This window comes from Thunnus maccoyii, chromosome 7, assembly GCF_910596095.1.
Source record: "Thunnus maccoyii chromosome 7, fThuMac1.1, whole genome shotgun sequence".
Taxonomy (NCBI): Eukaryota; Metazoa; Chordata; class Actinopteri; order Scombriformes; family Scombridae; genus Thunnus; species Thunnus maccoyii.
The window spans coordinates 31,391,763-31,407,534 of NC_056539.1; the positions used below are offsets into that span (position 1 = coordinate 31,391,763).

General features: G+C 38.7%; 2 protein-coding genes across 2 annotated transcripts in view; one reads left to right on the forward strand and one right to left on the reverse strand.

Moving 5' to 3' along the window:
- Positions 1 to 8,996, reverse strand: LOC121900862. Its single transcript, XM_042417436.1, has 3 exons — positions 7,774 to 8,996; positions 5,215 to 5,268; positions 1 to 1,609 (listed from the first exon to the last, which is right to left on the reverse strand). The coding sequence occupies exons 1-3, from the start codon at positions 8,159 to 8,161 to the stop codon at positions 1,377 to 1,379; spliced, it is 675 nt and encodes a 224-aa protein (XP_042273370.1). The 5' UTR covers positions 8,162 to 8,996; the 3' UTR covers positions 1 to 1,376.
- A 1,359-nt stretch (positions 8,997 to 10,355) lies between these two features.
- Positions 10,356 to 15,772, forward strand: part of LOC121900117 (uncharacterized protein C1orf87) — a 42,158-nt gene continuing 36,741 nt past the window's right edge. Inside the window, exon 1 of the mRNA XM_042416101.1 lies at positions 10,356 to 10,661. The gene's annotated coding sequence lies outside the window, so the exon portion shown is untranslated. The remainder of the gene's footprint in view (positions 10,662 to 15,772) is intronic.

The window sequence follows — 15,772 nt, forward strand, 5'->3', positions numbered from 1 at the left end:
GATCACTGCTGCAGAGTCAAACACCATTTTCTTATAAGCTCTTAAAACAGGTACATTCAATTCCCACTTTATAATATTTAATCTCAAATAATGTGTAAGAGTCTAAATCAGACGTTGATAATTTCAGGTATAACAGGTACATCTTTACTTTTTCTTGGGATTCTATTCTGTTTTCAAGTGAAACAAAAATTGTAATGTTTCTTCTGTTTCTTCACCTTTTGCACAGTTTACAATAGCGTATGTGCAGAGTATAATAATCCCAGCATGCACAGAAAAAAAAGCCCCATTGGTTGTAGCTCAGAGTGGTGTCACAGACTCATCAGCAGCAGTACGTAGCCCTTGACAGTGAGGTAACAAAGGTAAACAAAGGCTTTTTAAAAAAGCTGTTTCACATGAAATATTAAACATTAGAAATAAGATGAGCACTTTCTGAGATGTTTCAGTAGTGATGTTTTGAGACATTTAACACACAAGAAAAAAACGCCCAAAACTCTTAAATACATTCATTAATCAAATGAACACTAAAATTACTCAGTTTGATTTTTTTCATAAGAACAATGGCTTTGCTACTTTTCAATTTAATTTTTTGCATTCAAGTGTAATCATAGCTCTTAAAGGTGATTTAGCACTTCTTCACATCAAGCTATAACATGACAATACAAAATACAGTTTTATCACTGTGGAGTTAGACGTTTTTGCCTCCAGTAATTACAGCATTACTACACAAAACATAGAAGGTGTTGATTTCCTGTATCCTTCTTGTAACCTGTGTCATTTGAGGTGCTTCATATAAATTGTAAGATAATTACAAATAAACTGATGTTATTCATCAAAGGAAGTAAAAAAATTGGTTGATGTGATATTTTTTTTATTTAAGCGAAGTGTTTAACCTTACTAGTAGTGATATTACAATAAGCACTGACCAACGTGTATTGTATATTTAGACTGATTACATGCTGTTTGTGGTTACAGTGAACTGCATGTGTCACATTAACAGAGTGGTATTTTCACATTGAAAGCTTAAGGGGGTCACTTGAAAAAAGGGGCAGTACGACAAGGACAAAAGTAAGAAAAAAAAAAACACTTTTGTTTGACTGCTTGTCCAAAAAAAAGCCGCCCGTTCCATTCATCTCCACAGAAAGGAGTCCCGTCAGACATAGAGCATCAACATCTGATGCCTCCAATGTTCCAGCACAGGTTGACAATTTAAAGTCTCTTCTTGCTCAACATTTCACAGGTATTTTAGCCAAACCTGCAGGTGATGAAACAGTGGATAGAGCTTCGATTCATGACAAACTTGTAAATCCACTTGTGCAAGAAAAAGCAAGCAAAATACGCCGCTTTTATTTCTCTCAGGGAAGGTCAGAAGGTCACGGTTAAGTCCCAGAATGAGCGTCTAGAGGTCGGTGCTGTAACATCTCGTCCACGGTGACCACTGTCTCCTCCGGTCTGTTGGAGCTCAAGCAGGTAGTGTGATTCAGGGATATGTAGCTCATCTCAACCAGATGTGGCCTTTCACCCAATTCAGACATCTCGTTCATGTTGTTGGTGATGCAGTTGATCTCAGTCTTGTTGCGGTTGGTAACCCGACGAGAGCCAAATACCCAATCTGAAGAGAGGCAAAGAGACGTTATTGGTGTTGCGCTGGCAAAAATGCGGATATTTTATCCAGATGTGGAAAGTAAGTAAGTACATTTACTCAAGTTCTGTGCTTAAAGCTCCAAGAAAAACCCATATTTCTAAATTAGCAATGTAAGTGGGTACCATGTGTTGGCTCACTTTTGTTTTCTTTTGTCTCTGTATGTAATGTAAGTAATGTCTTGTAAACCGATGTAAACTGATCAACTAGCCACTAAAGAGCCCAATATTTTTCTCAGGTTTAGGTGGAGATCAAATGAGAGCTTAAAAAAGAGTCCATTTTGGACTTGCATTCATCAGATGGACACAAACATGACTCCTTAGGAACGCTAGTATTACTCTGTGTCTGATTTTGCTACTAGCTACTAAGGGTGTGCCCGAATAAAAATATTTATTCGGCAAAGCACAAATATTTGTTTCATACAAATATTTTTAAAATTATTTGTTTTTGGGAAGGAAAAAAGAAACCATGTCAAACACCAGCACACAGATTGGTTACATCGCTATCTCAGTGTCTCTCCTCTGCTCTGCTGTTACGTCAATCAGCAGGTCTCAACAAGGGGAATCACATCCACCTGCTACATGACGCATATTTCCTAATTTGGACATCACTCCCGGAGTTGGGGGTGTTCGTCAGAGATAAAGCTGAACTACTGACACACGCAAAGTGCTCCCAAGGGACTCTCCATAACCTGTTCTCCTTTCCACAAAGTTAGGTTGTAAAAAATAAGCAAGTGTAAAGCGATGATCGCCTTTGAAGTTCTTCCCTACACGTTACACGGTGTGCTGTCTCTGTGATATGGGTGTATAAATAGGTAGAGGTCTGTCTGCAATGAGGTGATGAATAAAGTTTTAGCGCAGGTAGTTTATTCATGAACAATTATTGTAACATTTTCTAAAATTCAAAGCGTAATAAAAACAAAAACAGGATTTTTAAGCCTCTTTCCACTTCTATTCGAATACAAATACAAATAATTTTGCTGCCTCAACAAATACAGATACAAATACAAATACTGAGCCCTCTGCACATCCCTACTAGCTACTTTCCATCTGCAGTTTAAGAGCAGGTAAACACATAATACTGTCTGTCCTTTTCTACTTACGTTGTTATGTGAAAAATCCCAAAATTCAGAGATGCAATGAGAACTTTTACTTTTACTTGAGTACTTTTCCCTGCAAATATTAGTGTATTTTTCTTTAGCTTGGTTTAGTTTATTTGCACAATAATGAGGATATAAATACATTCAATATAAAAGACAGCGCAGGAAAGGAAGGAAGCCAAAAAAAAACAACACAGCACAACACATAGCACAAATATCTATATACACAAAACACACAAGCAAGCATTAACAGTAGTAAAAGTAAAGAAAAGTCAAAAAAAGGACTTGATCGCAGGAATTTTACAAGCAGCACTGTGGTATTGATACAAGCTGGAACATTCATTCACAGGGAGAAAACAAGCAAGCAAGAGTATTTAGAACATGCACAGAAACAAGAGTGCAAACTTCATCTGACAGAAAGTTATGATGGGTTCAGCTTCTGTAATTCCATTAGAGGCAAAGCACCATAAAATTGTTTCTGGGGAGGGGGGGAGATGTCTGCCGCACAGCAGCCCCATCATGTGTGGTGGAGCCTTTTTGAATTGGGACACATCAATCATTGTTCTGTCAGATGAGGAGCCGAGATTAAGGCTGACAGTCGAGAGTGTGAAGAACAGACAGGAGGCGTAACGGGAATCCTCAGACCCACAGAGCTGATACATGACCAGACTGTGTCCACCGGTTAAATCCCTTGAGTGGTGCATTCAAGGCTTTGGAGTATAAGCGCTGAAATGACTCTGAACTGAAAATTAGCTGTATGCTTCACCGGAAAGTGCTTGTTTGGTTATATCTGTATCTGTATATTTTATATCCCCTATGTGTGTGTTTTTCTTGTGATTATAACATTTTTTAAACTATTCAGAGGGCATACATTTTTGTTTGTATAAAAATTAGACAATCGTGTTGCTACAGGGGTCTTTTATTTCATTCTATCACTCTCTACAACTGCAACAAAAATAGAAAAAATATATAAAAACCTACAAAGATCAAACAACCTGCACATAAAGACAGTTTCCACTAACACACATAGATGTTTTTTTTAGTCTTTGATGATCAGAAATGAGCACATATTTAACAACTGAGTAAATACAGAGAAAACACACTGAATAATAAGTAGATGATGATTACAGTCACAGCGTTACGCAACCCTGAAATCCCTCAACAAAGTTCCTGTCCTAAAACATTAATACGTTCACAGACGTCCATCTATAGATATTCATCCCAGAGACAAAATCAGAAAATGAGACTCATTAAACATCATATAATGTCAATCAGTCGTGATGCTCAAATCATAACTAGAAATGGCTCCACAATCACAATGCATGATCCGCAAAACATGAAACTGCACTTAATAGATTTATATCACCTTTCACTTATGATTTAATATCACTTTTCTGAGTGTAAATCACTGTCGGCATAGCAATAGTACATTTTAAAATGATTTTGAATATAAAATATGATTATTTTTATTGTTAAAGCTGCTTAAAAGCTACTTTGACTGTTACTGCTGCTGCTTATTTATCGGTGAGTAGTATTACTAACGTTAATAATAATAACTGAATAATAACTGAATGATAGGTTATCAAAATATAATTCTGGTTTATTATGATTTGTTATTATTTTCATAGATTTGGGCATTGTTTCTGTCAGTTATAATATCATTGTACTCATCAAAGTAACTGCTGATATTGCAATTGTGACACTGCAAGTGAGTTATTTAATTAGTTAATTTGCTGATTTAAATGCCACAAAGCAAAAATATAAACATATAGGTCCAAACAATATTCCATATACACATTAATACAACAAACACAGGACAAGACACCCGAGTGGTTACACGATCAGACAGATTAGCCAGATTAACTAAACCACTTCACTGGAAGGTAAAACAGAAAAGGTAATATTGGTAATAATCCTTCATTGCACAAGAAAAGTACTGAAGGTCAAACTGATCTCAGCACAATGTTATGATTACTGATAAGTAAACTTGCTGCAGTAAACCAGAGTTACCCTTTAAAGACAATAAAGTGTGTTTTCTGTTTTCATTGCAATGTCCACTTTCCATTTTCTTTATATCTGCACAATAACATGTCTACAACAGGCTGCTTTAATGTTACACCATGTCAGAAGAGTGAAGCATCACTGTGATCTGGACACTTGACAGTATCTACCAAACCGTCCTCTGGTGAGAAAGAAACAGCCGCAAAAAAAACACACACACACACACACACATCCCCTCCACATTTACACCTCTGCAAAATGCCCAGAGGCCCAAACAGTGTGTGTTCTGTGTGTTTGTGTAAATGTGTAGGTGTGAGTTTCTGTATGAAGGTGGTACTACAGAGAGGTGAAGAAGGTAGACAAGACAGACGGCTCTTACGGATGAACAGAGGAGGGAGAAAGAAGAGGTCGTCATGTCTCTGTGGCAAAGCTAAGTGCTGCAGACTCTGACCCGTGTGAGCTTTGTGTTTTTTACCTGGTTCACTGGTTTCGCCGCCGTCACCTTCAGCAACAATCGACCTGCCTCCACCTACATGCAGTGAGCAAGACAGCAAGGCATGTTAGAGACTCTGCACACAATCTCCCTCTGTGTCTGGTGAAATGATAAAGAAAGAGCAAAAAGCCTGAGCCAGAAGTCATTTAAACACAGGTGGACAGGTGTGAGGACGTAGCTGCCACAGAGCAGGGCCTTTACATAAATCATTATTTGTATTTAATGTAATTCTGTTGTCATGTTGAGTTTTTAGGAGGGGTCTTTGTATTAGCTTTTGGCGTTTGTGTACTTTAAATTCATGTATAGCCTAGTATACGTAGGTAAAAGTGGGTTTGTACAGTATATACATGTATGTGAATGTACAAATCAAATCTTTAAGTCTTTTATGAACATTTCCTTTTCTTAATGTGCGAACAAATAAAAAAAATATTTCAAATTTGTGCTTCAACATCCATCCATCCATCCATTTTCTACCACTTATCCTCTAGAGGGAGCTGAAGCCGATCTCAGCTCCCATTGGGCGAGATGCTGGGTCCATCCTGGACGGGTCACCAGCCAATCACAGGGCTGATATGTAGAGACAGACAACCGTTCACACTCACATTTACACCTATGTGCAATATATGACAAAATCACTAAAAGAAAATCTTGTAAAACTTAAACAATATCTGTTTCTTTCACTCTAAGCAGTAATATATGAGAACGTTTCCTGATGTAGGAAAATAACAGATATTCATCAAATCTCTTTATGTATCAGGAAACCTCCAAGAGTTATTTTTGTGATTCTTTTGATTATCCATGACACCACAGTCAAAAATATGTCCAAAATTGTATCCGTTTTTGGATGTCTGAACCCAGATAGTATAGAGAAGTGGGCCACTTCAGGCAATGATGCGGTGCTACTGGCCTTCTTCTGGCCCGGATAAAATGGATGTGAGCCTGAAAAGCCCCACATGTAAAAAAGCAAATATGGCTCAAATATCCCAAATCAAACATGGGCCTTTTTTAGTAAAGATGCGGTGCTGTCAGGTATGTGTATTCTGGATGTGGGCCAGTTCTGGTTTATCTGGTTTATTCTTGGTTGACATATGACTTGCTTGTGGCCCGTATATGGGAATCAGGAGCAGACTGCCCAAGTGCCATCATTCCACGCAGTACGTGGGCCGGTTGAAAGTGCCGCAAGTGTCTGGGAAGTGTTTCTGTAGTTTGTAAACTGGTCAAACAAACCTTTGTTAAACTGACCACAGTGTGAGTGTAACACAAAGAAGTAGTACTGGTGGTCGTCCATTTTTAACAGACACATGATCGTGAATGAGCATTTTCAGTGGCATATAAACTCCTTGATTTTGTTATAGTGCTGTAAAAACTTTTCATAATTTCAAAGTTTGTTGTAGCAACCTAAAATAAAATTAAAAAACTGGAATAATGACCTGCAAATTTTATGTCATAATACCAAAATTTGTTATGACATCACAACCCCCAAATTTTGCTGTAGTGCACCCAAATCCAAACACTTAAAATGTTTGGATTTGGAATTTTTTGGTTACATTTTCCAATAAAAATGAAGATATTTGGGGCTTATAGAGGCACCAGTGTGACTGAAATTCAAGGAGTGTATCTTTAAATGTTTTAAATTATAATAACAAAATGAATCCAAAGAGAGTTTAAATTTCCAGCTCATTTGGGGGGCCCCTGGTGGCTGAGGGGCCCCTGAGGCAGCAGCTTAGTGAATGTACCCCTCTGTCCTGATCTGCTCCAATGGAAACATTAATCTTAAATTATGCTTTTATCACCTGATGTAATAAGCTGACTATCGGGTCGAGTCAGCACTATGAGATGACACTGTCTCCTAAAAATAGACTCATTGTTTCCTTCATTCATTCATTATGTATCGCTCACAGGAAGCTCTTCAGAAATAGAAGAAAAAAAAAAAACAGCAGACCTCTCCATTTCTCATACAGACACTTGCTGATCGTGTAGTTTGTCAGGACGTCTCAATCACAAGGTCACCGCTGATATGAGAGCTGAGCTACTGTACATCTGCATGGAAATGACTTGGGTTTGTTTTTATTGGTTTTTGGAGAATGGCAAAGTACTCTCCACTGTTTACTGTTTGCATCCCCAAAACAACTGTTATTATACATATTCAATTAATAAAGAATCTACCTGTTTCTATTCCAGAAAGCCCCCAAATCATTTAATCCATCTATTAATTAAGATGTTTGGATGATGTGTAAAGCAGCAATTAATCTGTTTTAAGTCTATTGTATTTCAATTGAAACAGTGATTCTCAAACTGGCCTCCAGGTACAAAATGCAAAATTAGGAAAAGACAGATTTCCCTAATATTTGACTGCAAGTTATTCCAATTTAAAAATGGATATGAATAACTCTTTTACTGTTTTTTTTTAATCCACCTTCTTCACAGAAGGCAGATAACACAATTCAAATTCCTCCCATGTTCCTTTTAGTAATCCCAGTGGGAAATATGCACACACCCACACACACACACACACACACACACACGAGAGGGGTCACATACCTACAAAGTCATTAACCACATCTTTGACCAGGTGTCCAACTATCGCATAAGCCACCGCCACCACCACCAGCGCTGCCATGACCAGGTAGAGAACCGCTTTGGGCAGCGGGATGGAGTCCCGTGCAGGTGTCCGGTTGTCTGTATACAGCAGGTCACTCTCCGAGTAAGAGTACTGAAAGACATGCTCCATGCCCGAGGTATGGTTGGAGTTGAGAGGCGGGTTACTCGCGCTCATGGCGCTGTCCGGCTGCAGAGCGGTCACCATGGTGGTCGTCACAGCCTCCGCTTTGTCGATGTTGACCAAGCCTGTAGTTTTGTTCATTAGAGGCAAAATCTGAGACAGAAAATAGCTCCAGTCCTTTATGGCACTCGTGTTGCATAGGAACATTGTTTCTAATCACCACAGGAAAGGTTGAAAGGGTCACCAAGACGCAAAAAATCCGCTGAAGACGCACCAGAATGAAAAAGCACCAACCTCTCCAAACTTGTCCTTGACTGTGAAAGATTGTGTTTTTTATAATCCAGGTTCCCCCAGATGCAAAAGTGTCCGTCTGACAGTTGCTCATCAGTGCCTCTGAAAACTTACCCTGCTTTCATTGATGAGACGCACAACGCGTCATTCATTGACGGGCGGCGCGGCTTTTACGCACGAATAAAGAATGATTCTTGTGTGTCCAATCTTTGGTCATTCTCAAAAGATAAATAATTAAAAAAAGATACAATACCACATCAGCCTACAATGTCATCCAAGGAGAGAAATGTGCCTGAAACGATGTCAGCATTTTCCTCCCAACATGCGTAAATTTTGGATGAGAAAGCCAAGCATCTGTGACTGTAGCTCCGGCGTCCCCGCGGATATCACACGCAGTGATGATGATAATAACACACAAAGAAAGCCGTCCTGTTCCTGATGAAGGCAGCGTGAATGGAGCGGACGGTCCGGTAAACCTGCGGGAGTCACGACGCCTCCTCCGCTGCTCTCAGGTGTCCGGAGCTGCAATGCACGGCTAGTGTGAGAACAGGAACTCCGAGGGCCACTTGTTCTCCCTGTCTGTGGACTTCAGATGGATGTTCTCCAGACTGCACAGCCTGAGGTGAGTTCATGACTTTATTCAACCACAGCCTGTTGTTTCAGACTCCACTGGGTTGTATTTGCGCTCAAGAATGAACAACAGTGAATCGTGTTACTGGTGTAACTTAAAATGAGCCACAGTGGAGTAAGATGAGAGAGATGGCGCTCTGTGATCAGACTGTTTCAGTTACAGTCAGATACAGTCTGAGGAGCAACCTACACAAAGGCTATGACTGGACTTAATAAAAACAAAAAAGTTGTAACATAATTGGTCTCTAAATAAAGACAAATCTGGTCATTAACAAATTGCACAACTAAAATGCAAATGAAAATTAAATTGATGAGAATATTGCTCAAAAACAGCCTTTGATTGGCAGGAAAAAAGTACCCTAGTATTTGAAAATGGTCATAATTGGGTTTGTCTCAACATGCAGCATTGCAAACACTTGAATGATAAAGCAAAAAAAAATATGGATTAATGCAGCTGCCTGCTGTATGAAAAATACTAAATATTGGTTTCCAATCTTTGACCCAAACAAGGATGACAACCGGAAATGATAGCAGCTTTGTCTTTTTTTTTTTTTTTTGGCTGAGTGAAACAGTGTGAGTGTGAAACAAGATGATATTGTTAGTGAATAGCAATTTGTGTCACAGACAAGTGAAAGACACAGTTTCAAAAATGGAAAGTCAACACACCAAACTTGTGGAAACAAACTTGATTTGGTATTAATGTGATGACCTTAAGTAACCCTACAGGATTGTGTTTTTGTGTTTGAATGTGAATTTACAGAATACTACCAGATTCAGCTGTTCAGCCTATTTCACAACACTGTTGACACTGAGATCAGACTATGATATCAACCCAAAAACATCAATGTTGCATCAAGCACGTCTCATGAAGACCCCACTGAAAAAGCAGCTTGTCTTGACGACATCTTCGGCACGCTCAGTAACTCTGTATTTGGTTGGCTGCCTTCCCGCAGTTATCTTAGATTGTGACAGATCAGAAGCTATGATTGGTCAACATGTAGTTTGAGATGTCTCTTGACCAAGTAATTGCAGGAATTTGAAGGACGGGTTTGGAATTTTTCCATGTAATCAAAGTATTAAGTGTAAACTACAATTAGCACATCTGGCCCTCCAGCAAAAATATTTGCCCCTTGATGAAAGCTGAAGTTTTGACTTTCATAGTTTACATCAAAACTTTGACATAATTTCTCACAAATCTACTGTAGGTAATTTTTCCATTTCCTCATGTTCCCATTCAGGTTTATTAGGATCATTAACGCTCATCACTGCATTCTCTATTATAAAGTTTTATAAACATTCCCTGCTTGAACCAACAAGACATAAATGTTGAGTAGCTTCATCTCTTGCTGAATATTAATATAATATAATGTACTTCTTTGACTTGTATTCAGCATGTGTGATTCTACTCAGCCCACATCTGAAACCTGTAATTTCTCATTTGATAAACGCTCCAATACACAAGCAAATCTACAATCCGTTTCGAGGTTGTTGATAGACGATGTTGAAAATCTTAAAAAAAAAGGTGTGTCCTCTTCTGTTCTGACAGCTGCACCTCTGAAGGCCGCGGTGGCATCAGCAGTGACTCACTGGATGCCATGATTGATTTAAGGGTCAGTGAGTCCAATACATTTCCTTTGAGCCGATCTTTGAACGGCTGATGTGATCTTAATTGAGTCTAGTTCATCTTCCCGGGAAAAGAAAAGGAAAGGAGAAACACACAGTCCTCAGATCCACAGACGTACAGGGAATCTCACAGAGATAACTGACGGCACGGATCCAAACACGAGTATGTTCAGGTAGTTTTCAAGTGGTTCACGCAGATGATTTGTTTTTGTTGCAGATGATGAAAGATTCAGTTCATATACTTTAATATTCAGTTGCTAAATTGATCCAAGTAAGTTCTACAAAGCTCAACCTTTAGCAACACAATTAGAAGATTATAGGATGTTCCTTTTTGCAGTATGTGGATCTCTTAAAGGATAAGGCTGGTGATTTTTTATATTTTTCTTATTGTCAACAAATCTCATGTGCAGCACCAAACCAACAAAGTATTGTGTGTGTATCTTAAGCCTGATGCATCTTATTCCTCCGTGCCGTGGACCTCTGTTGTTGTTCAAAAACTATTAAAAACACATCAGTGCAGCCACACTGCTGCACTAGGTCACATGTTCCTTCACCACAAAGCTTACGGTCACGGTGGTTTGTTCAGAATCGGCTTCAAAGTCTAATAACAACAATCATGTTTTCAGTCTCTTGAGAGTAGTTCTGTGTAAGGCAGACGCCACTGAGCATGTGCGGGAACACAGTTCTGTTTACAGCTTCACTAGCTTGTCGTGCTACATATCACAACCTCTTGACTTTGTACTGAAGTGCTTTGAGAAATGTAAAATGTAGTATACACACATTTTATTCAATAAAAAGTTGTTGAAGAGGGAAAATAAAGCTGTCTGACAAACAAGCTTGTCAGTTAGCAAACTCGTTCGCTTAGCTTGGTTGCTAACAGGACAATATAACTTCTGACAGTTCAAAAGGATATATTTGGACCATCGATTCTTGTCTCATAACTGTCTGCAAACCATTGCTCTTTTGTGAAACAACTTCAAAGAGGAGGTTAAATAAAAGTGAACAGCGCAACACAGCTAATAAGCTACGATAGCGTCTTTTATTTTGGACTCACTGGCTCTCCGTCCCCTCAAAGGTAAGCACTGTCAAAACAGCTTGATATTGGTCAACAGCACAAATTTGGAGGTTAAATTTCGCCAAAGTTGAACTTTATTTTTCATTTGGAATTAATTGAATTCACCACAAAATTTCAACATTTAAATTCATGGTGTGACCAAGCCTTTAAATATCTTACCTAGTATGTCAACAGTCTCGTACATTTGAGTTTATGTGATGATTTAACTCTACTCCCTTACAAATAAATAATACCTACCTACTGATATTAAACACTTGTATTGTGGTTATGTTAAATTTCATAGTCATACAGAAAAAAACAAAGACGCTGCTGTCCATGAAAGTGCTCACATGTTGACTCCTTTGTCCTTAAAACCATGAAATGAACTCTGCTGTCTTATCAGAACATTTACTTAAAAGATATTTGCTGCTGAAGATATTTTAGTCTGATAATCCTCTGGGAAGGTGAGGAGTGTTTATGTAAAATATAAATCCCTCGAAAAGTTTGCTAATTTGTCCTGAGGGCTTTGCGTATGTGCTGCTGTGTGCTCAGGTAAGACAAAAACACCCTGCTGTTATTATATTTATAGTCCATAGAACGAATCATAACATAGTACGTGGCATAAAGGTACTTTATTTAAGGGATGATCTTCAAGAAGGCTTTTGTCATCATTGCCATGATTTGCGATCATTCACTCAAATTAATTTCTGTGCTTCTTATTCTTACGTCCTTTCCTGAGTATAGTTATTCATCCCCTCAAACCAGGGCTGTAGTCAAGAACATTTAACATGCAGAGTCAGAGACATATCTTCATTTTCTTAAAACAATATTTTCAATGTTAATGAACATAGAAAAATGTGATTCTCCCTGATAATGTAATGATATATAGATGTATGTTATAGTCATCAGTTTTAATCATTTCAGCTTCTTCTCTGAATAATCGTGTTTTGTCCGACAGTTTGGCGGACGTCTCTAAATACTACAATACCCATAAGCCTCAGCTGCTGCTGTTGCAATGGAGAAGAGGCCGATATCAGAGCGGTAGCAAATTCAAAACGCTTGTTGTTGCAATCGAGAACAAAATTCATTGCCATAGTTTCTGAATTTGCACAAAATTGATCCAGAATAAAATAATAATTTGACGTAGTTCACACGAGATCTTTATGAGTTGACTTTCTTATTAGGAGGAGGAGGATGGTCGGTGGATGGTTAGGAAGTTTGTTGGAAGAAAGTTGGAAACCAGCAGAGAGCATGGTTCGAAACCACCTTGAAACCAATGACCCTTCCCGTTTCAACCGGCAAAGCCGGGTGTTTTTAGCAAGACGTCAGGACATTTGCAGCCTTTTTTATTTTATTTTTTTTATTTTAACCAAAACCATGATCTTTTCCTAACCCTAACCAAGTGGTTTTTGTGCCTAAACCTAACCAGACCTTAACCACAGCGTTGTCACATCATAAAACATCATTATTCAACTGATAATGGCCAACCATGAAATGTAGACATTTAACATATCCGTAGTTTGCAGAAACGTACAATGCCAATGTTTGTTCTGGCGATTGGGTCAGCCCACCGCGTAACAGAATTTTAAGCTTGGTGGTGGACGTAGTTAATGTCTACCTCAAAGTGTTTTTGCACACAGTCTTATACTTTTGACTTTTTATCAAAGAACTAGATATTTTCTAACACAGTTGTTAATCTTTTGTATTGATGATTAAACTGGGATAGTTTCATGTCAATCCAAGCTGTAGAAGAGCTCCATCTGTGAGTCACGTAACATCGTCCATGGGAAAAAATTATTCATAATTTCTACTTCCTCAACTAGGGACGCTCTAAAAAAAAAAACTCCTCTCACTCCTCAACTCCATTAGCTCAGTTGTTTTTCCAACCAGGGCAGGGACGTGGGCAGGGATTCAGATCTGGGCCAGAAATTTGATGGTGCGAAAGATTAATTTGAGGTAAAGAATCAAGGGTACAAATCACTAAATTGAGAGTATGAAATAAGGACATTGAGCCCATAAATCAAATTAAGGGAATGATTTTTAGTTTCAGGGCTCGAACAATTTATCAGAAATGTTACCTCCTGACACTGACCCGGCTCTGTAGAGACACAGAGGGAGAATCAACGGGGGGAAAAGGAGGGGAAAAAAACGGCGGTATGGAAAGAGAAATCGGAACAGAGCATCCTCTCTATTCCTGTGTTAATCAGCAGGGATTGTGACAGCAGCGGAGGACACGCGCCTGTGATCAAGTCCTACTGAATAACAAAGAATCTCTGTCTGTGCCACTCTGGCTTATCTGGCTGCCTGATGAAAATTACCCCTCATACTGGACTCATATACTTTAATCAGATATGACCCGAGCCAGACAAATGCTCAATTCCACCGTTCTGCTCATCCATTCTCTGTATCCTCCCCTCCCCTCCCCTCCATCCAGCAGGCTGAATTAAGCTCTCTCATGTCAGCCGTCTCCCCCTCATCCTCACAGGCAGCATGGATGAAAAGTCATTTTCTCTCCCTAAAACCATCAAGGTCACACTCCGTCTCTCATGTCAGATCCTAATCCTCAGCAAGCCTTAAGGTGAGCTGAGAATCAGGAAGTGGATTCACTTTCAGTACACACTCTCCGTGATCCTTATCCACAACCCCTCACCCTTTTCCGTGACATTTTCTCATGAAATGAATGTTAATGTGCTTCTTTTGCTGTTTCAACACATGCAGGGTCTGTTTCTTGAAGACAGGCAGGTTATATATTAATCCCTTACCATAGAGATTAACACTTTGTCCCTTTATTTGGCTTTAAGGTTGGGAAAAATCACCTTGTTCCTCATAGTCTGACAGTGTCATATCAGCTTGTTCGTGCTCTTCATTAGCCAGATTTCCATCCAAATGTAATGCAGATTTTAAAGGATAAGGCTGGTGATTTTCTATATATTCATTGATGTGTTTTTAATAGTTTTCTGGAAAAACATCGGAGGATATATCAGGCTTTAGATACACACACAACACTTGTAAGTGGGATTGATTCCTCGTTGGTTTGGCTCCGCACATGAGATTTAGTGACAAAATAGAAAATCACCAGCCTTATCTTTAAACAGAATTTCCAGAAAATTGGCAAAAGAAAATTCAGATTATGTGCATTTCCATCCACTGCCGTTACACGAGAAGGATCCAAAAATTCAAAATGTGCTGGCATTATAAATCTTTAGTATCTTTCGAATCTCCTTGAAAGTACTCTCCTTGAGATGTGATACACTTGTCCCAGTGCTTTTCACATTCCCGGAAACATTTCCTCTAGTCATCTTTTGTCACTTTGTCCAGAGCCTTCAGCAGTTCTTTCTGGATTTCTTCCAAAGTGGTGAATCTTCTCTCTTTCAGTCCCAATTTTAGTTTCACCAAACCGATAAAACTGATAACTACGCCCTACCACCATACTATAGATGGCTTCCAGGAAATTTTAGGTCCTCGTATAAAAACTAAGTGTTGGTTCATCAAGATAAACAGTTGGTGGTGTTAATTTTCCAGTCGGGGACCATTAAGCCATTGCAGAAGAAGAGGGCGCAATAAGATGACGTCATTAAAAGAGCAGCGGTCAAACCTGAAACTATGTAGAAAACTTGGTGGAAATATGACATTTCTGACATATTAATTTGAAGTATATTACTGTCTCCTCATCGCTACACACAGATCTGATGTTTCGTCTGCCATTATTTTTCATTACTTCAATGGACGTTTAAGTGACATGCTTCATGTATACCATGATTTATTCACTGAGTTTGTTTCCATCGTCACATTTTGATTTTATCAGTAAACCATCTTTTCTGCATCTGCCAACTGTAAAAACCTTTTTTGCGATATTTGAATTTTTTTTTTAAAAAAATTTGTCATTTCCACTCAGTTTTTCTAATGCACAAATTTAAAATGTAAATAAAAACAGGTGGTTGAAAACACATCTAAGATGCCTATCATTCCGTCATTTGGAAATACTGGTATTCTAAATATTCTAAGTTCTAAATAGAATTCAAGTCAACATTTCAAGTCGTAATCACGACTGGGAAACCAGACTTTTCTGAAAGCTCTGATATATCTGACTTGGTGCTTCTTTATACAGAAATGCATACGAACCAAACAAATATGGATGCCTCACATCAACAAGTCCATGGTTCAAGGTGATTAAACCCAAATTTATAACTTGCAAGTTGTAAACATTTCCCATCTATCCC

Excerpts from the sequence above, each read along its gene's own strand:
- LOC121900862 (XM_042417436.1), bottom strand. The coding sequence starts at position 8,161 with ATGTTCCTATGCAACACGAGTGCCATAAAGGACTGGAGCTATTTTCTG. Across the intron at positions 5,269-7,773 it reads TGTGGTTAATGACTTTGTAG|GTGGAGGCAGGTCGATTGTT; the intron begins GTATGTGACCCC and ends CACTGCATGTAG. Across the intron at positions 1,610-5,214 it reads CGGCGAAACCAGTGAACCAG|ATTGGGTATTTGGCTCTCGT; the intron begins GTAAAAAACACA and ends GCCTCTCTTCAG.